Source organism: Phascolarctos cinereus, unplaced genomic scaffold, assembly GCF_003287225.1.
Source record: "Phascolarctos cinereus isolate Bilbo 61053 unplaced genomic scaffold, phaCin_HiC Scaffold_3;HRSCAF=262, whole genome shotgun sequence".
Taxonomy (NCBI): Eukaryota; Metazoa; Chordata; class Mammalia; order Diprotodontia; family Phascolarctidae; genus Phascolarctos; species Phascolarctos cinereus.
In genome coordinates this window covers 185,624,395-185,648,683 of record NW_027555736.1, presented here as the reverse complement: position 1 = coordinate 185,648,683, position 24,289 = coordinate 185,624,395, and the positions used below count along the sequence as shown (strand labels likewise).

At 50.2% G+C, this 24,289-nt stretch overlaps 3 protein-coding genes across 4 annotated transcripts; 1 reads left to right on the top strand and 2 right to left on the bottom strand.

Annotated features, from left to right (window-relative positions):
* Window positions 1-342: 342 nt before the first annotated feature.
* Window positions 343-3,474, bottom strand: CHAC1 (ChaC glutathione specific gamma-glutamylcyclotransferase 1). The gene is made up of 3 exons (XM_021009385.2): window positions 2,823-3,474; window positions 2,370-2,405; window positions 343-1,663 (listed from the first exon to the last, which is right to left on the bottom strand). The coding sequence occupies exons 1-3, from the start codon at window positions 3,051-3,053 to the stop codon at window positions 1,262-1,264; spliced, it is 669 nt and encodes a 222-aa protein (XP_020865044.1). The 5' UTR covers window positions 3,054-3,474; the 3' UTR covers window positions 343-1,261.
* Window positions 3,447-14,833, top strand: LOC110223712 (uncharacterized). Its single transcript, XM_021009383.2, has 2 exons — window positions 3,447-4,070; window positions 10,186-14,833. Exons 1-2 carry the CDS (start codon window positions 3,465-3,467, stop codon window positions 10,324-10,326), a joined length of 747 nt encoding a protein of 248 aa, XP_020865042.1. The 5' UTR covers window positions 3,447-3,464; the 3' UTR covers window positions 10,327-14,833.
* Window positions 14,373-24,289, bottom strand: DLL4 (delta like canonical Notch ligand 4). 2 transcript variants are annotated; one of them, XM_021009367.2, is made up of 11 exons: window positions 23,906-24,289; window positions 23,432-23,701; window positions 22,982-23,039; window positions 21,835-22,098; window positions 21,321-21,381; window positions 21,085-21,215; window positions 19,605-19,774; window positions 19,108-19,327; window positions 17,864-18,581; window positions 16,944-17,052; window positions 14,373-15,871 (listed from the first exon to the last, which is right to left on the bottom strand). In XM_021009367.2, the coding sequence occupies exons 1-11, from the start codon at window positions 23,969-23,971 to the stop codon at window positions 15,866-15,868; spliced, it is 2,073 nt and encodes a 690-aa protein (XP_020865026.1). In that variant the 5' UTR covers window positions 23,972-24,289; the 3' UTR covers window positions 14,373-15,865. The 2 variants fall into 2 exon arrangements, with proteins under 2 accessions (XP_020865026.1, XP_020865025.1); XM_021009366.2 differs by having other exon boundaries at window positions 23,432-23,704; window positions 23,906-24,288.

The following is a 24,289-nucleotide window of genomic DNA, read 5'->3' as shown; positions in this document are numbered from 1 at the left end:
TGGCTGGGGCAGGCAGTCCTGGGTAGGTAGGTGAGGGATGGAGGGTGAAGAAGGCAAAGACTGACTGGAGGATTAAGGGGGCATAAGAACTCTAATCTGTACTGCCTCTGTAGACCCTGAGCAGCAGTCATAACCCCTCTGACTTCTTCAATTTCTTTCCCTAAAATGCAAGAATGGATAGAGTGTCTTGGAGTTCACAGGTGGATTCTGTTCACCTGCCTCTTCTCTAGGTCTGCAAAAGTGGGACTGACCCAGAGCTCTCCCCACCTGACTGACCCTCCCCACAGCCACAGCCTCCCCCAGGCCCAACATCTGAGGAAATAACCAAGCTTCAACACAGTATGAATAATGGGGTAGTTTATATGTAGTGGGCAGACACAAGAGACACCAGTCAGCAACACTGAGCTTTCTAGAGATAGACACACCAACAAACAGACAAGTAGGGCCCCTCTCCCTTATAAGAAACAGCCCAATGAACAGGTACAGACACAGACAGGCTGGGCTGACAGACGGATGCCAGTGGCTGGTTCACAGCAGTCTTGGCTCTAAGAACACTGGGTAGCATGTCCTCCTGCATGGCAGTCACAGCTCCCAGGCACAGTGAGAAAAGGGCAGCCAGGAATCTTTCTCTCCTTGGCTCACCTCCTATCACCTCACCAGTGTTTAGTGTCCAACTGGAGCAAAGCTTTGGCAGACAGGGTCTCAGGCTCAGTTTGGACAAGGTGGATAGGGCAGTATGAGAAGGAACTCCAAAATCCCTGGGTTCCCCTCCCCCCCAAGAAGGGGGCCCAGGCTGGGTAGCCTGGTGATAGCAGCAGCAAGGAGGGAGGAGAGGAGGGAGGTTTGGCTAAAAGGGCTTCTGGGCAGTTCCAAGGGTCCTCTGCTCTAGAAGGAGAGTCTGGCCCTGCTCAGCAGGACTTCTTAGATTGGGGTTTGTTGCCCATAGCCACCACACCATCATGGTGCAATAAATATATTTTCAAGTCATGTACCAGTGAATAGGATGAGGAATGAGGGGGAAAAGGGGAGATTGACTAGGATGAGGTGCATTAAGAAGAGATAAGTAAGGGAGTTCCATACAGCAATAAGGGGACCTGAAAAGGGAGACCACCAAAGTCCTGCTCAGGTAACAACCTCCCCAAAAGTCTGTCCACCATAGAGGGAAGGTGGAGGGAGAGAAAGAAAAAGGGAGTCATTCCCCACAGTCAGGGTCAGTCCATACCCCATCATGGTGGGTAAAAGAGCTCTGGGTCCCCCAAGCTCAGGCCATGGCCAAGGTCTGGCCAGAGGGGCAGAAGCAGGGCAGGAGGGCACCCACAGCATCCACAATAGCTTCCAAGTGCTCATCCTGGGCCTGAGGTCCACACAGCCGAATGAAGTCCGCCAGGCGCAGCAGGTATTCCAGGTTGTGACCAGAACGGCCGCTGCAGGCCAGGATCTGGGTGGCGATGTCTTCTTCTGGAGCTGGCCCCAGGTAGCCAGGGTTCTGTGGAGTGGCCACATAGGCCAGGGCTCGTAGAGGTTGGTCTGGGGCATCCTGGGGATAGAAGGTCACTACCTTGGTGTCATAGCCCCCTAACACAGCTTCCCGAACATCCAGATACTTAAGTGCTTCGCTGATCTGCTCCCCACGCACCTCATATGCCACACCCCATGTGCAGCCCTGTGGAGGAGGTAAGAAAAGACAGTGAGTTAGGGTCAGGTATGACAACCCCCCAACAATTACCCTGCCTATCACATCCCTTCCCCCTGCTCCATAAGGTCCTTCAGTCTTGTCTTTTCTATCAGTACTACAGTTTCCAGGGAGACAGGAGCTAATCTACCCAAGCATCAAACAACCCCACAGGACATCAATTAATAACCCAAGATAGGGCTCATATCCATTGCAGGGGACACTCATTCCTCACCCCACAGGACATCAATTAATAACCCAGGATAGGAATTCCATCCATTTCAGAAGGCAATCATTCCCCAAGCAGGACTATGTCAAGATACTTTAGGCCAGGGTTCTCAACCTGGGGTTCAAGAACTTGTTTTTTAAAATATAGATAGATAGATAACTATTTCAATATGACTGGTTTCTTTTATAATGCTATATATTTTACTTTGTGCATTTAAAAACCTCATTCTGAGAAAGGAGCCATAGGTTTCATCAGACTACCAAAAAGGGTCCATGACACTAGAAAAGTACCCTAGAATCTAGATCAAGAATGGGTTCTTTAAGTCTCTCCCCTTGCTCTATGGCTCTATCACCACTATCATCCCCAAAATTAGGAAGATCTAATCTATCCTATGACACCCCCCCCCACTCCTGAGCAAAGGGTTTTCAGCTCTACCTGGCTTCAACCTCCCTTGCCACCACTACTCACCTCATGATCCTCAAGAAGGGTCACCACCCGACCAGGCTGGGGAAAAAAAAGAGAGAGAGAAGAGATGGGGAAGAGAGGAGAGACTGATTGAGTTAGAAATCAGCATCGGCCTAGGGAAGCATTTACCTACTTGAGGAGAACCCACTACCACACATTTAACCCCCACTCTACCCTCCTCGACAGTCTCACGGACACCAAGATCCAGGGCTGAAACCCCCGAATGGGATAATGGGGCTGCCTCCTATGTGTTCGTCTGATGAGAACCAATCAGCCCCACCCCAGGAGACTGGCACCTCCCCAGGAGGGTCTTACTCAGGTTACCAGCACCTGAAGAATGTCTCACTCAACGCATCCATCAATCATCAGTGAGGTACCCCGGGCGTTCAGGGACCACCCCCACCCCTACCCCATGCCATGCCAGTGTCTCCAGCCTGGCACTGTTCCCCGGCTCACCATCTTGTCGCTGCCCCGATGGAAAGTGTCCCCTTGCCAGAAACGACGGCTGTACCCGCGGACGAAGCCCACACGGCTGTTGCTGTAGGCGAAGTCTGGTCTCCATACTAAGGAACCATAGCCGAAAATCCAGAGTGCTGGGGGGTCGCTGTCCTCCCTGGGGGGCTGCAAGGACAAGGACGGGGTGGGCGAGGCGGGTGGGGTCCTCTGGGTCGGCGGTTCCTCCTTCATGATGCCCGGGGTATGAATAGGGTCCGGACTACGCCTGGGACTGGGACCTAGGAGTGCGGACCAGGGATCAGGACAGGACCCGGGGTCGGGATTGTGATCGCGATTGGGATGGAGACTCGGGGCGACATCTGCTACAGCTGAGCAGTCCCTCTTGAGCCGCGGCCCTTTAAACCCTATGCTCTGCCGGCCCCGCCCACGTAACCCAGGAGGCCGGCCCTTCTGGGCAGGGAAAAACTATGACGGACCAATAATCATCGGCTTTCCCTGATCCTCTTTGCCGCGCCGCATTTTTATTGGCTGCATCGGTAATCGGTCACGGTTCATAGGTGCTCACTGATTGGCCGGACTAAACCTCTGTCAAAACTTGGCAGAAATGATGCAAGGGCGGGGGAGGTTTCCCTGTGCCCAGGCATGCAGCAAAGGGCCCAGAGGATTGCATCAGGCAGCCGGCGCCCGGCGCAGGCAAATGGCACGGGGCAGCTGCATCCACCAGTGGACACAGGGCAGCGGGCTTCATTCAAACAGCGTGCGACCTACACGGGGTCGGGGTCAGGCTGGAGCACTGGCAGCGTCCAGCTGGCGAGGAGGCGGCGGCGGCGGCGGCGACGACGGCTGTTGGCCGTCTCTGCAGAGGCCTCTCGGGACACTGCCCGCCCCTGCAGTCCCCGAGGGTCACCCAGCGGCTCAGGGGTTGGTAGTGGACAGGCAGCTAGACTTGAGCGTGGCCCCTGGCGCCGGTCGGTCGACCCCTTGTGGGTCTCCTTCGCCCATTGCGGCTGGCATCAGGCTGGCCAAAGACAAGGGCAGCCGGTGCCAGAGGATCCCCGGGGGGCAGCAGCGGTCCTCCGCCCACCGTTCTGGAGGTCAATCCCACCTTCCGCATTTCCTATGACCGTGCCCAACCGCGATGTGACCGGTCCGAGGCTACTCCACGGAGTGGCCTTTGGGTGTTGCACCTTTGCTCTAGCTCCGGCACTGCGGCAACTCCATTGGATTCTCCCTCCGCATTCCACTCAGGTGCCTCATGCTGTTGTCCTTCATGAGCAAATGGGGAAACTGAGTCACAGGGGGTGCATAAAGGGCTCTTTGCAAAGGCTGTGGGCTGAGTCAAGGCTAGGGGAACCCCGAGCTCCTCCTTGTTCCTTCCGGGATGAGAGGGTGTCTTTGTGCAACCCCTGAGGCTCTGGGCTAGAGCACGCGGAACCACGTGAGGGTCAAGTGTAGACTGGGTTTTTTTCGGCCTCTGGAACGTGGAAAGGCAGGTAGTGGTTGCGGGTTCTGTCGGATAAGAAATCCCCTTCCCGCTCTCCTTTCCCAGGCTTCAGTCTGTCCTTGCTAGTACCCCCAACAAGTTTGAGACCCTGGGAAGAAGCTGATTACCAACTAGGGGTGGTGAAGGGGGGAGCAGGTGAATGGCTAAAGGAGATAATAGAGTCAGAGAGAGATCAATGACGATGGTCTGGAACTGGGACTTGAAGGGTGTGGGTAGGGAGAGTTGGAACCCTCCCTCCAGGCCAGGGATAGGGGAGAGGATCAGGAATTGAGACCCCAGAGGACGATGCTGAGGCAGGAATTATTTGGTTACTACTCTCTAAGAGGTCAGTTTCAGTAAGGGGGCTTCCCCAGAATTTCTGGCCACAGATTTAGGAAATGAACGCATGACAGAAGGAACGATAGGAGGAAACGCTAGCAGCTCTTGTCCTGAGAGGAGGAGAATTGGTTTAGTTATGCCAGGCCCAGAGGTTTCCGTAGCTACAGCCAGCCCTGGGCGCAGGAGTTAGGGAACCGAGCCAGGTCTAGTGTACCGAAAGGATATGCAGCTCTGGATAGTAGGTGGATGGACCGACTCTCTGTTGTCCTGTTCCACTGGACTTCCAATGAGGATTGATGTCTAACACACAGACTATTATGGACAAATCTGGGTGAGGAGGGAAGGTTTCTGGGCAGGCTGACCTAGAGAACTTAGCTCAAGGCTTAGACAAGATAAGGTGGCTGTTTCCTGGGGAGTTCCCCAAAGGGATTTCAAGGATCCCTGATTGCCAGCCATGGGGTACCACGTAGGTTGCAATCTCACTACACCTTGGTATAGATGGTGTTGGAGAGTTGCTGTGGCCAAAAAGGTCATCATCACCCTGCATCCTATCTAGTAATGAGCCTCTGAAGTTGGCTAGACTGGTCCTAGAACAGCGGACACACAATCTGTCATCAGACCTACAGGTACAGAGAGACTAGTGTTTCACAAAGGAAAACAGGGTTGGGAGGGGAGGGGAGATAGGGCTTGGAGTACCTTCTGTCCCTTGAAAATGCTGCACTAAAGTGCCAGGTGAAGTGGGTTCCTGATCATTAGCATAAATCTGCATAGTTTATGTCTTATTTGGTATTCACTATACATTTAGAATGTAAGGTATTGGCTGTCTCCAAAATGGTTATTTGTCCTGGATTATTTTTGAATCCAAGCTCCCTACTGAGTGAGGAGAAGACACTATTGCTTTGCTCCTTGCTCTCTGGAGAGTGGTGACTTCTGAGAATACTTGGCAGACGTGAAAAAAAAAAAGGTCTAGAGACAAGATCTGGTGGGATCTAGTGAAAGAATCCTTGGCTCAGCCTAATGCCCTGGGTGACCTTGACTCAACCTAGTACCTGTCAAAATTTCCTCTAAAGTCTGGTCAGGGGTCCTTTTTATACCTTTTCCTATCCCCATTCCTCATAGAACATTATAGGAGCTTTCTAGATTTGTGTTGGAATGAACCTCAGAGATCACCTAATACAATCCACTCATTTTATTGGGAGAGAAATTACTTACCCAAGCTGCACACTGGTATGTCACAGGGCCTCTGACGACAAAATGAAAACCAGTACCCTAGTCAAGGCCCGGAGTTTGACCTTCCCCACCACCTTTTCCCTTTTTTGGCATTAGCCAGACACTCTCTTTGCGAGATGCCCCCTGAAAAAAAAAATCCACAAACAAAAAAAAATGTAAAACCCACCTTCAACATCATTGCACACAATATTTAGATGCTGAGCTCCTGGAGGGAAAGGGATATAAGACAGCTCCCAGAACAGCCCACACTGAGGGCATAGGTACTTATGTTAGATGTGCCCAAGCCCCATATCCACCCAGTACAATTTGGTATGATTTGTGGATTATTAGCTTGTCTACTCAACCATTTCCTATCAATTTTCCTGTGTCCTGCATTTTCTATTCTTTCTCATTTGTCATTCCACCAATCAATCAACTTTATGGTAGTGAATACACAAGAGTTTGGGATATCTTCAGCTGAGTGGAAAAGTCAGTGAGACAACAAACATTTACCAAAGGACAACCATGTGCTAAGCACTATGCTAAGTGCTAAATATTCAAAGAAAGGTCTCTCAAGAATTTCACAGAATGGATCAGCTAGGTGGCGCAGTGGATAGAGCACTGGCCCTGAAGTCAGGAGGACCTGAGTTCAAATGTGACCGCAGACCAAACACTTGACACTTACTATCTGTGTGACCCTGGGCAAGTCACTTAACCCCGATTGCCTGGAAAAAAAAAAAAGGAATCTCACAGTCTAATGGGTGAGACAACAGGCAAACAACAATGTACAAACAGAATGAATTGGAGATCATCAACAATGGGAAGGCACTAGCATTAAAGGAGGTTGGAAAAGACTTCTTGAAGAAGATAGGACTTTAGATGAGACTTATAGGAAGCCAGAGAATGCAGCAGGTGAATATGAAGAGGGAGAGAATTCCAGACATGGCGGCATGTAGAGAAGTAGGAAGAGAGTTGAGGAACAGCAAGGCCGCCAGTGTCACTAGATCTCAAAATATGTGGGGGTAAGATTGGAAAGGTAGGAGTGGGCGAAGTTACAAAGAGCTTTAAATGCCCGACAGGATTTCATATTTGATCTCATCATTAGAGAGAGCCACTGGAATTGATTGAATAGAGGGGAGGGGTCAGATCTGTTCCTTAGGAAGATCAATTTGACCACTGAACGGATGATGGACCGAAGTAGGGAGAGACTCATGGCAGAGACCATCCAGAAAGCGATTGCAGCAGACCAGGCCTAAGGTGATGAGAGCCTGTTCCAGAGTGGCATCAGTGTGAGGGGAGAAAAGCAGGCATTTGGGAGAGATGTTGCAAAGGTAGAATCAGCAGGACGTTCCTTTATAGCCAGTATGTAATTTGGTGGTTAAGTGATTTATCTAGGGTCATAAAGCCAGACAAGACTTGAACCATGTCTTCCTGACTCTCAGGCCAGCTCTCTATTCATCATACCACCTTGACTCTCAAACAACGCCATGAAATTTGCAAAATTATAAAGATATATATATATATATAAAATATAGGTATAGATATATTATAGAAACATATATGTATGTATGTATGTATATATATGTGTGTGTGTGTATACATATTTGGTTTCCCATCATAATCCTATGTAATAGACAGGGATAAGAAATGGACTTTTGATTTTCTTAGTATAGGGAACACCCTATGAGGAACCCTCGCACTATAAATGAAGGTCTACATCTTCTCTGAAATTTATTGTCTTAGAGACTAAACAACACTAAAGCACTGAGAAGTTAAATGACTTGCCCAGGGTCACACAACAAGTTTGTATCAGAAGTGAGATTTGAACCCAAGTCTTTTTGGTTTGGGGTCAGAATTCTTGCAACTATGGCACATTGTCTTTCACGAGGTAGACGCAAGAGGCATTAACCCATTTTACAGATGAAGAAACTGAGATTTAGCAAATATAAGGGTCACATAACTGGGTAACTGTCAGATATGGAGTTCAAACCCAGGTCACTCCTGTCTTCAGGTCCAGAAATCTTTCCACTTAGGAGAGAAACAATTGTGTAGATAGTGTGAAATGATGGAAAATTGAGAAATCTTCTCTCTCTGGCATTTTGTGCTTGTCCTTTGAATATGGGTAGTATTTGATGTCCTAGGGATTGGCAAGAATTCAAATAAATGAGGCAGTCATTCTATGAAACTGCTGACCTATGAGAAGTTGGCAACCTTTCCAATTGCCCAATCTGTCCCCCTGTTCCACTCCTGTCCAGGACAGGAGTTCTATCCAGAAGATGAGCACATCCTCACACTAATGCAGGATTGACCTAAGTTTGCTTGCTGTCTGCCTTATACCTTCCTCATCTGGCAAGAAAACAATTAATGTAAATGTGCTGGTTTAAAAGGAGGAAATCCCAGTTATTTTTACATCTCCACTCCTGATGGGCCTCAGACTAAAATTCCATGCTGATCTTTGTAAACACAGTTGTTACAAATGTGTTATTTAAATAATTTTCAAAGAAGTCATCAACAAAGGAGTTCCTTAAATCAAAGAGGTGATGTTGTCTCAAAAAAGTTATTATCGAGGGAGTTACTTAAAGTCACAGAGGAGATATTGTCAAATGGAGTTTTCACCAAAGGAGTTAATTAATCAGAGAGGGGAATGATATCTAAGGGTGTTGAAAGCAAGATTTGCAGAGATAATCTATGGTGGGTTAAACCTCTTGGAGATAATTGAATTGACTATTACTGGCCTACACAGAAGTATATGGCAGAAGAGATGAAATACATATTGCTAGGGCCATCAAAAGAGAGTTTGGAAGCCCCCAGTTATCTTTCCGGTCCTTATATGATCCCATGGGACTCTGGCCCTAAGTGCATTTATCCACCACACCCAGTGTGATAGAGGATGTGAGAGTGAGGCAGTGAAGATGGAGAGGATAGCTGTTGATTCTCTGGTTGGGAAGAAATTCAACACCAATTAATTGCCTGCTGTGTGCAATAACTTGGATAACAAATAGTACTCCTGCTTTTAAGTGGTAAACAAAGAAGGCAGCTGTAGTTGAACATTGGATTTGGCATTGGAGGACCTGCTTTAAAATTTTGCCTTACAGTTTGTGATGATACAAATAATTTTACCTGTGGGTCTTAGATCCCTCCTCTGCAAAATAAGGGGATTGAAACAGATGACCTCTGAGCTCCCTGCTGGCTCTAGAGCTATGTTCCCGATTGATTCTGTCGTAGGGGAGGGGAAACATAGCTTGCACACAGAAATATTATAAAGCATGGAGTGATGGGGCAAAGGAGAGATCCAAACATGGTGCTCTTGGAAAGGAAGCAGTTGCCATTTTTTTCTTGTACACGAAAGACAAGGTCCCATAGACAGTGTGTCTGGCATTTCAGAAACCATTCCTCAGGGATGGGAAAGAGGAGAGGCAGAGTGAATATTTCCTCCTTTATTTGGCAGGCTCTTAGGCAGGTTTCAAAGGCAAATAAGTGGCTCAGTGGATAGAACACTGGGCCTGCAGTCAGGAAGACCTGAGTTCAAATCAGGCTTCAGACATTCACTGGCTGTGTGACCCAAGGCAAGTCACTTAACCTCTGTTTGCCTTAATCCGCTGTAGAAGAAAATGCAAGCCACTTTCCAAGTTTCGAAGAGTCAGACCTGACTTAATAACAACAAAAAGCTCTTAAGAGTCAATCACTGCAGGTGGTTGTGTTGGCAGAATAGGCTGGCAATATTGCCCTTCACGTGGGAGAGGGAGAACCTGAGCTTTCTGGTCCTTGGCCTGCTGTAGCTGGTAAGCCTTGGAGCAAAGAAAGATGGAGTTAAAGTACAGATCAAGATTCCTGGGAGCCAGTAGCAGCAGAAGAGGAAGACAAGGTGAGGGGCAACTGTCCAGGATAGACTTTCCTTGTCCAACTCTGCTCCCAGTCTGTTTCCCAGTTGGCTTGTCTCTTCATCAATTTGATAATACGGCCAACATTTAAATACCTACCCGTGTGCAAGGGACTGATCTTGGCTCCAGGGAGAGATATCCCTGCCTTCTAGGAGCTTAAGATGTACCCAAATAATGTAAGGTAAAATGAGCTACTCGAAAAGGAGGGGTAGAGACAAAATGCTGTAATAAGTATGAGTTATAACAAGTTATCACTTTTAGCTCGGGAGTATCAAAGAAGCCTTCATGGAGGAGGTGGCTGCAGACTTGGGCATAGGAAGATTTCAAGATACGTAGATTCCAGGCCTGGATTACAGCTTGCCAAAAGGCATTGGATGCAGCTGACTGAGGGATAAGGCCAGGAGCCGTTAAATGAACAAACGTAGAATTCTCACACCTCCCTTTTCCGCAGGACCTTCTGCCCGTGAGTGGGAGGATGAACAGTCCATTACATCCCAGTTCTACTCTTGTCATTGCTTGGGTGTCTCACTGCTATGCTGAGCTTGCTTGTCACTGTTCCAAACGAGCTGAGCAGAAGCTCACCGTGGGTTAGAAAAATGGAACTGAACTACATCGGCGAACACCGCATCCAGTGCCTTCTCCTGCCATTTCTCTTGCGTAGAGCCCTGAAGCTACGGAAATATGCCGAAATCGCCTATACAGCATTGGTGACGCAAACTGGAAAATCAAACCAGGTATCAGAATTCCCAAGCCGCACGAGCCAACGAATATGTTTGCTCTTGGTCGGACACATACAATCTCCCTCTTCGAGACTGGATAGAAGTTGTTCCCCGGGAGGGCTTTTCACCTGCACCCTGTGTCCTAGGACTCGGGCGATGAGGGGTCCAGTGGGGCTGAGCCCCCATGCCGCAGGAACAGATGGGAGGGAGCCGCGAAGACAGGGCCCTGGGACATCACTCAGTCCGTCCCGGGCCATAGCTACCCCGGCACCAGACCAGACGGAGTCCAGCGCAGGCAGCAGCGCCCTCTGGCGCCAGACTCTGCAGAGTCCGTCCCGTCTATCCCCACCCCCAATTTCATCCCCAGTCCCGATCTCCCTCTGGAGATAAGGGCTCCGCTTCTCTCATACCCTTCTCAGCCCCATAAAGGAGTCCCTCAGAACCCTGGCCAGGATTTGGAGGGGTGGAGTCGGAGGTGGGAGGCGGGTGTAAGGCTGGACGGGGCTTGGGCCAGTCACCCCCCCCCCCCCGCCCCAGACAGGCTCCAGGAGGCGGGGGAGAAGCTGGCGATTTAGGTTCCAGAGAAACTCGCGTCCTTCGACCGCTTCCCGCCCCGGGAAATGAGCCGGGGTCGAGAGGCAGCAAACAGGAAACTGGACTGTAACAATGAACACGGGTGGGGGCGACGTGGGGGGAGGGAGGAAGAAAGGATGGATGGAGCAAGGGCTCTTAGGAGGAGGGGGTGGGCCAGGAGCCCCCCCGGGCCCGCCTCCCCGGTGCCAGCCCCAGTGCCCGCCCTGGGCACTTCGAGGCACAGACTGTCCACTCTCCCCGCAGCTCCAGGGACTGAGCTTTGCTGGGCTGGGCCTGAGCGCAGCTGCTGCCCCGGCAGGTGTAGGGCTGACCCTGGACTCTGCAGGGCGCTCCTGAGCTCTTCCGGCCCCACAGGGTTTCAGTCTCGGGCCACCGTCCGGGCGCGCGCAGACTACAGGCTCTTTCTAGCCACACCACGCTGGGGCTCGATCTTCTCGGGGGCGGGGGGAGGGAGGAGACCGCCCCGGGAAAGCAGTTCCGGGCCCTCCCAGCCTCAAACCTATCCCCGGGATAGAAATATAGTCATAGTTCCCTGAGTGAATCACTTCCATTCCCAACACAGAACGCATGAGACCACGTGGGGGGAGGGAAGGTGTGGGTAAGCTTTCCCTGGGGATCAGCTGCTGGGAGGAAACCTCAGAGCCAGGCTTCCCTGAGGAGAAGATTGCAGGGTCACAAAGAGGAGGTCAGGGAACTATTCGGGCCTTGATAGAGCAGGGCGTGGTCTTCTACAGGTTCCATCCTTGTAAAGAGGGTTTTACGGGGGAGATAGCAGTGGTTTAGCGGATAGAGAGCTGCCTTTGGAAGGCGAAAGATCTGCATTCAAATCCTCCCCTCTGGCCTATAGTGTCTTTGTGATCCTGTGCAAGTCACTAACCCTTTTAGTGCTTTAGGCAATCTACATTGATAGAGTTTCCTTCATACCCATGGAATTACAGGTCCAAGTAATTTTTGTAAAGTGAAACGTCGATTTTTGCACACAGGTAGAAGGAAGGGGCGGGTAGGGAGCAGGTGGACACAGTTTTTCAGTTTTCAGTAGCTCCCATTGCCTCCAGTGACGGGGTGGGGGGGGTGAGGTGGGGAGAAGCAGGACCAGTGTGCAGGTCCACCTTTCTCCTTCACGGCCCTTAGGCTGAGCCTCACTGTGATTCCAGCAGGAGAGATCCCAGAGAATTCTAGCCCTTGCAGGTATCGCTTGATCTGGAAGATTCCCTACTGAAAAGCAAGGTTGGATATCATGAAAAAGGTTCAGGGCTCCAAGTTTTAAGAAATTCCAAAGCACACAATTATTCTGGGAAATAACGGTTTAGGTTTGAGAAGATGATTCGCAAGGGATTCTTAAAAGCAATTCACAGTCTGTTTACAGCTCAGACTTGGCCTTGACACTTTTACACTTCGGACATTTCTTAGGTTACCTCTCCACCTAGCCCAGGTTTGCATGTCCTTATGGATGAGGGGAAGGACTTGGACCCATAAGGAATTCTACCTGGGATTCTTCTACAGGAGCCAGTCCATATAAGTAGGAGGAAATTCAAATCCGGCAGAGATTATATGAAGACAATTCCCCTGCCCTTTGGCACAACTAGCTGTCAGCTGTGTGAAAAAAGGGGACTTTATAAACCATGGGTTTGAAGCTCCAAAAGAGGAACCCGACAATTTCTCTCCCTTCCATGAGAAGGGAGACATTATCCTTCTTTTGGCATTATCCAAGTTCTGAGCAGACACAAACAGAAGTACAGACAAACACACACACAATCTAAGTCTGTACAGCCAGACAAAGCTTTGGGAGTCTCCCTTGGACCACATGTGTAGTTGTATACATGTCTTCTGGGAGCAATATCCCAGATGTAGGCAACCCTACTGGTCTCTAATTTAGGTAGCCTGTCTCAATGAAGCATTTCAGTTTTTATTATGCGGACGTGCAGGGTTGCGGGTGTCCTACCTGTCCTCCCCCCACATGGGAGCCTCGTCATCTCTCCCCCATGTCCTGGCTACAGCTTCCCCCACCCCCCATGGCCCGGGAGCTGCTTTCCTGTTTCATTTTGGGCAGGAAGAGTGAGGTCGTGTTGTTCTTCCCATCACTGCCGCGCAGGCTGTGGGAACAGCACTTTGGCTGCTTTCCTGTTTGATACTCTGTGTGTACAGCAGGACAGAGGGTGTATATCTCTGACTGTATCTTCCAGTGGGTGTGTATGTTTGTGTGTGCATATATTAGTATTAACCTGTCCATATACTTCATACAATCAGTACCTAGGTTAATGTGTGCATGTTAAGTGCCATGTGGGAGTGTGAGCAGGTCCTGTGTTTGATCCTGGTATTTAATTAGGAGCGAGGCATCTGGTGGGTTTATTTCGCTTTGCTGGGGACAGACTCTGAGCTCAGAGCATCTGCTCAGCTTTTTGTCAATGGTTTTTTGAGGCCCTTTTAAAAAAAAAATCATTCACTCCAGTGACTGCGCAGGGCTGGTAAGAACTATAGTCCTAGGGAAACCATCCCGAGTAATGGCAAAATAGAACTGAGTAGAGATTGGAAACTCTCTCCCTCTCCATTTCTTCAGCTGAAGAAACCACATGCCAGTAGGGCTTGCTCTTTCTCGGTATCCCACCCCCAAATACCATACCTCATGCTAATTGCTGCAAGCTAATGTTTATAGGGGTTAGGCTGGTGGTAGACTTTGGGTTCCTACCATAAAGAGTACCAGCTGCAGCACTTTCCTCAAAGTTACCAGATACTAGTACGGCTCAAAACTCCCAAGCTCCACCAGTAGCAACAATAGCTATCATTTATATAGTGCTTTAAGGTTTGTAAAGAATTTTACAAATTCTTTTTGTTCATTTGATCCTTGCAACAACCCTCAGAGGTGCTATTATTATCCTCATTTTTACAGATGAAGAAACTGAGGCACAGAGAGGTTAACTGGCTTGCCCAGGGTCACAAAGCTAGTGTCAGAAGCAGGATTCCACATAGGTCTTTTCCTGACTCCAAGTCCAATGCTCTATGTACTGTACCACCCAGTTGTCTACCAAACTAAGTTGAAGGAAAAGAGAAGCAGTTGGAATCTTCTCCTCCATGAAGTAATTGTGAATTGCCTGACTACAGCTTGCTTCTTTCAGACACAGAAAAAGCAGGCCAGGAGATTTTCCTATGGGAACAGTAGAGGGAAGAGGCCCACCTAGAGCCAGCATCAAAGCATAGAAAGGACAGATTTAGACTGAGCCAGCTTCTGCAAAGGCCTGGACTTAGGACACACACATCCACACACAGCGTATCCCTCAAGAGCCTGGCCAACTCCAGGAGATAGAAACCATAGCTAGACAACAACCACTTGGCAGGCAGGGTTTGGCACTGTTTAAAGGGGAAAAAGGGTAATAGGGGTTAGGAAACATTCCAACTCATCACAAAGATAGGACCCAAGAAGTAATAAACCTCTGTACATTTCTGTTCAGGATTATAAATACACATTATATACAAAATAATGTTATAAAATGTAGAAAGGTCAGTGCTTCTCATTCTTAAATTATTGAAATACTAGAACCAAAAATAAAAACTACAAAAAAACAACAACCCATATTATTGATTTTTGAAAGTCAGCTTTGAAAGTGATCCAAGGGGCAGTAGTGAACAGTGAGAGCAGTATCAGGCCCCTGTCAGTGTAGATGGTTGTGGGTTGATTTTTTTTGGGGGGGGAGTAGAAATAAGGGAGAGGGAAGGAAGAGGATTCAGGCAACATCACTGTCCCCAACTTCCTCAGGTTTTGCAATATTATTGGCCAAAACTCCCTCCCCACCCCACTCGGCCCAGCACCCCTGGACTACCTCAATTCCGGGTAACTAAACTTGGCCTAACACACTTTGCTCAACTGATGAATGAGATTATAGCCACAGTCAACCCACAAAGGCAAGGGTACCGAGAGCCTGTTTTCCCAGCAGCCCAGCCCTGCCCCTTCATCTCATCTGTTCAGGCTGGTGTCTTGGTGCCATGTGGACCAATGAGGCAAGCTGGAAACTGATTGACTGACGCATAGGAAGGGGAGGTGGAAAGTATGCCCTTTCTTTCTCTTCATCCCTAACCACTAGTGATCCCATAATGGGCATGGGGAAGCAGGAACTAAAGCCTCAATAAACCAAGGCAGGAGGTTGGAGGGGAGTATTAAGGAGAAAAAACCAAAATGAAATGAAAAGGCCCACATGCAGTAGTTTGGAGGCACAGGGCAGAGAGCTCTCCTCTCCCTTCAGGCCTATACCCCAGTTCGAATGGGGCACCCCCTCACTCCTCTAGTATTGAGGTTCTATCACTACCCCCAGAAAACCTGCCCCTTCTCTTTCCCTCTCTCCCCTTGAAGTTATGTCCAGCTGTTGCCACAGTCTTCAGGTCCTGTGCTGGAGGCACTTCGGGAAAAAACACCGATGATGCTGGTTGGGGCCAGAGATGCTTGGACTTCGGCCCCCTGTAACATGGAGCACCAAAGGTCACCACCAAGGAGGATTGAGTCCTGGCCCAAGCCCCCAACAAAGGCGGCTATTAGCTGAGCAGGCAGAGGTGATTGAAGTCTCTTCTGCTCTCCTCTCCATCTCCCTTTCAGCCAGTGGCAGCCCCACTTGAAGGATTCCAAATAAAGGCATCCAGAAGGTAGAGAAGGATATTGCATCTCTTGGTCAATTCACAGTCTGTCCAGTTCACCCAGTCCCCTCCTCCTCCTCCTGAGAGCAGCACGTTGCATAATAAAAACGTCCCCATCCAGGTCGCAATTGTAAACAATGCAGTAGGGAGGTCCAGCTGCTGGGGCCAAAGCCGGGGCATCCTGGCCAGGCTCCTGCCTTATACCTATGGGAAATAAAGTAGGGGATGAAAAAGAAGAAAAAGGTTAGTCCAGGTCAGAGGATGATCCATTTAGGGTTAGATGGGGCCACAGAAGCCATTTAGTCCAATCCCCTCCTTTTACGGATGAGGGAACTGAGGTATAGAAAGGTATATTAACTTGCTCAGGGTTACATAGCTACTGAGTAGGATTTGAATCCAGGTTTATGCTCATACCAAATCCAGTACCCTATTCACTACACCACTCACACCTTCTACCTGACTGGCAGGTTAATGGCAGGTAAAAAACCAAGCTCAGTTATTATATTGAATGGAGAAAGAAAGGGAAATCCACCATCCTTTTCTGGACCCCTCTGCCTCTACCACATACCATAGTTCATAATGCTATGCACAGCATACTTTAGAATAGTCCCCTAGGGCCAGGGCCATAAAGGCAGTGTAATATGGTGATGGGGTAAAGGGGTGGGGTTGGGGAAGCAGGAATGGAAAGAGGAGGGAAGAAGAATCTCCCTCACCCACTAGCAGCTGGGAAGCAGAGCCTGGGAGTTGGCCTAATGCCACGGCTGGCCCAACCCAGCACTCATATAGGAGGAAGGGGCCCATCCCTGCCTCACCAGAGCTCTTGTTTCATACCCCAAGTAAGGATGGGGCCAGCAGGGACTGAACAACCCACTGGCTGAATGCTGCCTGTCCAGGCTAAGTCCTGACATCTACCCCCATTCAGGAGGCCAGAGGCAAGTAGTAGCCAACCATAACCATCAGGATAGGGTAAACTGGGTTTTCTTTTCTTTCCTTCTTTCTTTCTTTTTTTTTAAATTTTTAGGCAGTTGGGGTTAAGTGACTTGCCCAGGGTCACACAGCTAGTTTGGTCTGAGGTCAGATTTGAATTCAGGTCCTCCTGACTTCAGGGCCGGTGCTCTATCCACTGCACCACCTAGTTTCCCCTAAACTGGGTTTTCTTTAGAGTCCAAAGGGATAAGGAAGGAAATACACTCTCCTCTCATACACACACACACACACACACACACACACACACACACACACACAAAATATTCCAGGCCCCCCTGCCCCAGCTCACCTCTGTGGCAATGACACACTCATTTCTCTCCTCTGATATCAAACACACTGACTGGTACATGGAATCCCGAGGGGAACATATTGCCGATATCCGACACTCTGGCTTTTCACTGAAGGGAACAAGAGGCAGTGCGAAAAATTGAAATGGGGAAGGAGGGGGGAAAGAAGATGTACCGACTCACAAGGCAGGAGAAGCAAGAGTCAAGACAGCACAAGAGAACTGACCAATGTCTACAACCTATTCAGTATCTCTGCTGAAGATCAAGGAAATCCCAGTGTGGCCAAAAGAGAAATTCAGGATTTGAAGACCGCCCCTAGGTACTTGGATTCACTGTCCCCTCTCAACCTGACTGAAGGATCCCCCTGGGTCTTTGAAAAGGCTAAAATTCCCACCAGAACTTTGAGTGGCAAGGATAAGTTGGAGAAGGGAAAAGAGAGAAACTGAATCTGTGATTTCACTGGCCCAGGGGACTTCTGAGTGAGGGAATTCCCTCTACAAATGCAGGTCAGCACTTTCTCTGCAATATATAGTCCTAGAGAATGACCTAGAGCACTGACGTTAAATGACTTGCCCCAAGGTCACACAGCCTGTGGCTCTGTGTGACTTGTCCCAAAGTCCTCCTGACTTTGATGCCAGCTCTGTCTCCACTACATGCTGCCACTCAGTAGAGGTAAGAAGAGGTAAAAATCAGGATCTTGACAACCCTTTTCCTCCCAGGAACCCTATTCCTGAAGGACCCAGTGGTGCCCTGGAGTTCACCCTAAGCTGGCTTCCTTTCTCTCCTGCAGAAGCATTCCCTAGCAGATGCAAAAACTGGAACGAGAAGCACTGGGACCAGACTGGGACTGGTGACAGCCCCACGTGGGAAGCCAAAGCCCCTTTTAGGTCCCCCGTCCCCCACGACCAGTCCAAACCCTCACCTATGTAGCCGTAGCGGTGCCTTCTCCCCTAAGCCCTTGTCATTAGAGGGGTACTTGCCCAGCGCGACCCCCCGCCCCAGAGGTCCTGGGGCCAGATTGTAGTCTGTGTGTTTCTGCTGCTTGCTGCAGTTGGATTTCTCCACATCACAGTCCACTTCTAGCTCCTTCTTCTGGTTGGTGTTCTTTAGCTGGGTGGCAGGAATGAGGTTGTCTTTCTGAAAGTCTGACAAGTTGTTCATGGCCTCCCTGCCACCGGCCTCTGGCCTTCGAAGCCGAAGCTGCCTCACGGCCACTGCCACCATCCCCAGGAGCACCAGCATGGCCGCCAGTCCCACACCCAGTGAGACGGCCACCCAGGGGAAACCTGAAGTTGGCTGCTCCACCTTCGCTGGAGGGAGCAAGTATTCGCAGCGACTGCCCATTAAGTCATAGGGGCAATTACAGACAAAACTGTCTGAGGAGAGGTCGGCGTAGCAAGTGCCTCCGTTTAGGCACGGCCCCGAGACACAGGCATTGCCCACTGTCCGAAGCTCACAGTTCCGGCCTGAGAAGCCAGGGGGACATGCGCAGACATAGGCATTCACCAAGTCATGGCAAGTGCCACCATGGGCACAGGGATTTCGTGCACAATCGTTGACGTTGATCTCACAGTGGGGGCCAGTGAATCCCGGGCGGCAACGGCAGGCACGAGTAGGACCCCATTCTAGACACTGGGCCCCTGGAGGGAAATGAAAGGGAGATTTGGGTCAGCCCCTGCTTGAGGTCTGAAGGCAGGAAGAACCCTTCTTCCCAGGGATGGAGTCAGAGGGTCTGTCCCTATAGTGGAAGGGAATTCCTAAGGGCTGGCCTTCACAGCCTTTCACCCTGTCATTTTGATTAATTCAACAAGTATCATATTGGCCTGAATTTAGCTCACATTCTTTCCTCTTAGATCAGAGTTCTTAATGGTGTCCAACCCAACTCCCTTTCTCCCACCACCATCTTGACTAGGTACTGACTACCAGAGTAGATGGAACCCATCACCTTCACCGAGACACCCCCTCAAACTGGCTGAGTTGGGCTCTCCGAGCCCACACTCCTTCCCTACTTCCACCCCATTCTGTTGCTTGGTGATGAAAAAAGTCTTCCACTGATCACTGCCTTCCCACCCAAATGCTGCCTGGACAAGCAACAGAAGGCGGCCTCAGAAGGTGGGCAACTCAGAAGGGCCCGAGGTGGGCAGGAAGGGAGAAAACGGGACACACCGTTGGCACAAGGGTTGCTGGTGCACCTGTCCACCTTCTTCTCGCAGTTGGAACCGGTGAAGCTGGGGGGGCACTCGCAGGCATAGCTGGCCCCATGCTCTTGCTCCCGACAGGAGCCCCCATTGAAGCAGGGTGAGTCGGCGCAGCTCAGGATGCTGTGCTCACAATGAGGGCCGTAGTAGCTAGGTGGGCACAGGCAGTGATAGCCATCTTCCTGATCCTGGGGAAGAGGAGGCCCGGGTGGCCACAGTCAGACACTAGCCTTGGAGGAGTAGGAGGGGTAGGGGAGCCAGGAAGGGCCAGACTAGACCCTAAGAAGCAAGCTTTCCTAGCAGCACCCCTAATCCCAGTACTGAAGCAGGGACCTGCTTGCCTCCTGGGTAGACACACTGTTCTACAAAATAATTTTTCTACTCTCTCTTCTCTTCCCTCCCTGGGCCCAAAGGGTCATGTCGGGCTCTGAGGGTAAGAACCGGGAAACAAAGAGGGACACTCACCTTGCAGCTTCCTCCATTGCGACATGGGTTGCTGTCGCATTCACTGATCTCATCTTCACAGTCTACACCTGTGAAGCCTGGCCGGCAGGTGCACGTGTAGCCGCGCTGACCACTATTGGAACATGTCCCCCCGTTCTGGCATGGGGCATGGTGAGTACAATAGTTCAGGTCTGCAGAAGTAATAGCATTGGATTGGTTGAATGGATTAGGAAGCAGAGACGGGAAACAAACGTAAATAGACCTTTCAGTGCAGAGTCACCGAACTCCACAGGAAGGACTCTGAATTTTGGCTTTGACTCCACAAATGTGATGTCTCCACAGCTTATATAGATTTCTGGACCCCCATCCTTTTTTTTAAGGATGGAGATGTGCTAATGTTTCAAGGCCTACTGAAGTTCAGGTTTTGTTGGATTTCTATGTGTGAGAGGGATAGGCAAATAGCAGATCCAGCCAAACAAGGACAGAGAATGAGGGCAGAAGGGAGATATTCAAATATATTCATTAAATGACATAATATATGCAAAATATTTTGCAAACTTGCAAGTACTATATAAATGCTAGCTATTATCATCACCATCATCAAAACGCAAGGTTCCTTTTTTGGTAGACATACTTTGGAATAAGCACTTTAGCTTCCATTTTAGATATCATTTATAACATTTTATTAGCAATTCTTAGTTTGCCTAAACTTATGAAGGCACTTGTCTAAGGGCTGGTTGACTGAGGAGGAAATAAATTGGACTGAGGAAAGGGGACTTCCTCTCCCTGCTGGGAACATACACTTGGTGTCTATAAACGTAGGCATCTTGTGTACTAAAGTACCTTAAAGGTCTGAAGGAGGGAAGAGGCCTCCTTTATTGGTCCCCTGAATGACCATTAAAGACATAGGTTCAGGGGAAAATAAAGTTCAGTGTATAATGAGAACGCAGACTGCGGACATAAGATTGTACATTTTTGTGAATAGAGTGTGTTTGTACACTGGCACCTACAGTTAGCCAGCTTCTGGGTCTTGGGAACACACCTACTAGACAGCTGTTAAGGGGAGAATTACACAAACAGCACAGGCAAGGTGAATAAACACATTAGGGGGTTAATAGATAACTACCCCAGGAACCATGATCCCCCAACTGCCCTCCCTACTCAGCCTTGCCTTGGTATTTACAAGCCCCATCTCCCCAAAAAGCAACAACCACTTGGGCTTCACACTCTCTCTAGCCACCAAGACCCATGAAGACCTTAAAGAGAAGCCTGATAGACCCAATTGCAAACACATAGGTCCACTACACATATTCATTATGATGGGGAAAACTCAAGCATCTTTTGCTGTGCTGGAGAGGTAGCCAAAGAGGTTCGCCTATCTGGAAACCTCACAGAATGGAAACAATCCAGGGCGAACACACTTGCCACATGCTTCTCTTCCCTGTCCCCAATCTGCCACTCCTTCCTTCTGAGAGACCCCCTTCTCTTCTCTTGAACCCACCTTGATCACAGAAGAGGCCACCCCAGCCTTCATCACAGGTACATTGCCAAGGAACATTACAGGTACCATGTCGACATCCATTATGGGGGATACACTTATCACATAGGCGGCCCTGCCAGCCTGGTCGGCAACTGTGGAGTGGGAATGAAGACTCGTGAGGCACACTGAAGCTGTGGTGGAACAGTAACTATGGATTCCACCCACTGCCCCCAACAACTTCTTTTGAAATTACTTACAGGCATTCCCCGGGTTTGTTGCAATAACCATTCTGCTCAGTGCAGCCTGACAGACAGATGGCTGAGGAAAGAAGATAGGGCTACATGAATATGTGTCTTGGCAACAAGTAGGCATCAGAATCGAAGCTCTCTCATGCCTGACCTTGAGGACCCCAGCAGCTAATGCAGGAAGATCCTCAAAAGGCAAGTATTACAAGGGGTCAGGAAAGTAAGCTGAGGCTCAGAGAAATAGAACTGGTTGGGGGAATGGCAGAATACTGTTACTTAAGCTAAATAGATTACTTGTCTAGGGTCCTAAGGGTTGTCAAAGCTAGGGAGTTTCAGCCAGAGTCAACCCAAAGGCATATGAGATTAAGATAAGTGCCTGTTACATTTACTGTAGGCTATAGGGCCAGGCCCAAGGGGCTTTCCCAAGAGGCCTGTGAAGAAAAATTGGGAGCCAGAGCCCATAATATCTCTTTTGTCTTCAGGAGGACACTGAGATCTGTAGCAGGAAGTGGACTTCCATACTTACGCTGGCCACAATATTCTCCAGTCCATCCCGGCAGACAGGAGAGGCTGCCATCAGCCTGGCATACATAGTGTCCAAAGTGGTCATCTCTGCTTCTGCAGAGCCGAGAGCAGCTATCCCCATAGTAGTTGTCACTGCAGATGACTCGATAGGAGTATCGGAGTCTCGTGAGGGGCCCACTCTGCTCGTCCAAGGACCAGTTCTCACCCACAGCCAACGGTCTTTGGATAGCCATCTTGCTGATAAGTGTATCTGTAGGAAGGGGCTCTGAAAGGCAAAAGAATAATGATTAGTAAGACTGGAACATTCTAGGAAATTTCCATTGTAGTCATAGGCCCCAAGAACCCCTTTCCCTCATTTGCCCCTGACTGGGATGGTAGACAACAGTCCTCTTGTAGGCAGGTCAAGGCGAAGCTATGAATGAGCATAGATTGTTACTTATTCCAACAGATGGACAAGGCTACTGCTACTAGGGATCCCCAATAACACAAGTAAAAATTAAACGATGCTGTCTTCATGGGGAAGGAGGTTGGAGGATGGTATAATAGGAGAATGACCTGCTCAAAGCAAAGAAGCAAATCGTTTTCCATGCTTCCTGGGTAAGGCACAGCAGTCTCCCATGGGTGCCCTATCCCTTGGCTCTGTATAGGAGAGGCGGGGAGAAAGTAGGGTGGTGGATTTTTTTAAATCCCCTTTTCAAAGTGAGAATTGTTGTGCTGCTGAAATATCCTTTTCCTCTGTGTCAGAACAACATCCCAAAACCATTATTCCCGTTCCAAAAGAGCGGAATTCGCAAAAGGTGTAAAATACAGGAAGGGGCCCGTCAGTGCCGCTGGCAACCACTGGCCTTTCTCACCGCCATGCTCCCCACGTTCCCACGCCAAAAATAACCCGCAGGAAACTCAATTGTGCTAGAGATTAGGGAGCGGGAGGAATCAGAGTGGCCAGAGAGGGGCGCAGCTTCTGAGCCCAATCAAAGCGGTCCAGGCCTAGATCACACCACCTACGACCTTCTCGTAGATGCTTCCCCCTCCCCAACTAAAAAAAAAAATTCCACTAGTTTTCCCCCCCATGCCCCAGTTAACCCTTCAGGCCCCGGCAGTGTGCTGCGAGATATCGCCCCACAGTGGCCTCAAAACCTGCTTCTCACCTGGTGGCAGGTTGTCCCCCGGCGCGTGCCAGGCCTCAATGATGAGCGAGAAGGTGCCCTGGGGAGATGGTGGGGAAAGGAGAGAGAGAGAGCTATGAGTGAGCCCTGGAGAAGGGGAGGAGCGGGGCTGCCTACCAGAAAGGGGAGGGGGGACGAGGAGAGAGAGGCAAAGAAGGAGGATAGGAGGGGGAGGCTGCCGGGCGGCAGCCAGTTTAATTAACTTAATTGCGGGATACAATTACAGCGCCCCAGGTCAACATAACGGGTTTGCTGGAGTAAGGGAGCGGGCAGAGAGAGGCGGGCTCTTCTCTAAGCTTCACAAGCTAACGCATTTCTTTCCTCCTCCCCGCTCCTTCAGCGAGTTTGGGGATTTTAAAATCTAGGAATAGAAAGAGGGTACGCCTCCCCCAAGGCTTTCTTTCCAAAACGCCTCCGGGGGCGGGCGCTCACCGGCCAGGTAAAGTTAAACGGCAGCTGTAGCGGGTTTCGGCCGCCCCCGCGGCTCTCCTCTCCGATGGCGAAGGAGTTGGTGCCCAGGACCGGCGTGGAGACCCTGCCAAAGGTACAGGGCCCAGGCGACAAAACTGCCTGGAAGTGCTTGAGGCAAATGCGGAAGAAGGTCCGACAGTGGGGCTCGCAGGGCCGGCCGCTGGCCAGCACTCCTCGTTCGTTGGCAAATTCACGAAGCTGAAGCTGAAAGACGCCCGAGCCGGCTGCCCGCTGCTACAGAGGGACGGGACGGGAAGGGAAGGGAAGGGAAGGACGGGAAGGGAAGGAAAGGGATGGGAAGGGAAGGGAAGGGAAGGGAAGGGAGAGGAAACGAGAGGAGAGGAGGAGAAAAGAGAGGCACGGTCAGTCAACAGCGAGTCCGTGAGCTCAGGGGCCAGGACGGGCGGAGAGGGGCCGGCCCATGGGGGACTTTACCTGCTGCCAAAACGCCGCCAGCAGCAGCAATGCCCAGTGGGAGAGCTTCCCGGAGGCGGCCGCCATCCCGCAGGGCTCCGCTCTCCTGCCTGCCTGCTTGCCTTCGGACAACCGGGGATCTGATATCTGGCGAGACTCGACTGCTCAAGGGTGCGCCCTTGCTGGTTCTCCTGGCTCCTCACAACCTAAACTGCAGCGATGGCGGGGGTATAAGGGGGGGGGGTGTCAGGTAATCCAGGTGCGGGCGGACAAGAAAGCTTTCTTCCTGCGGGGGTGTAATCCTAGGGAGGGCGGGCGCCCCGTATTAACTCCTCGGAGTCTTGTTGGAGGAGGACAGGCAGCGCCACTTCAGCTGCTTCCTAGTCTGTGCGCAGCGCTGGGACT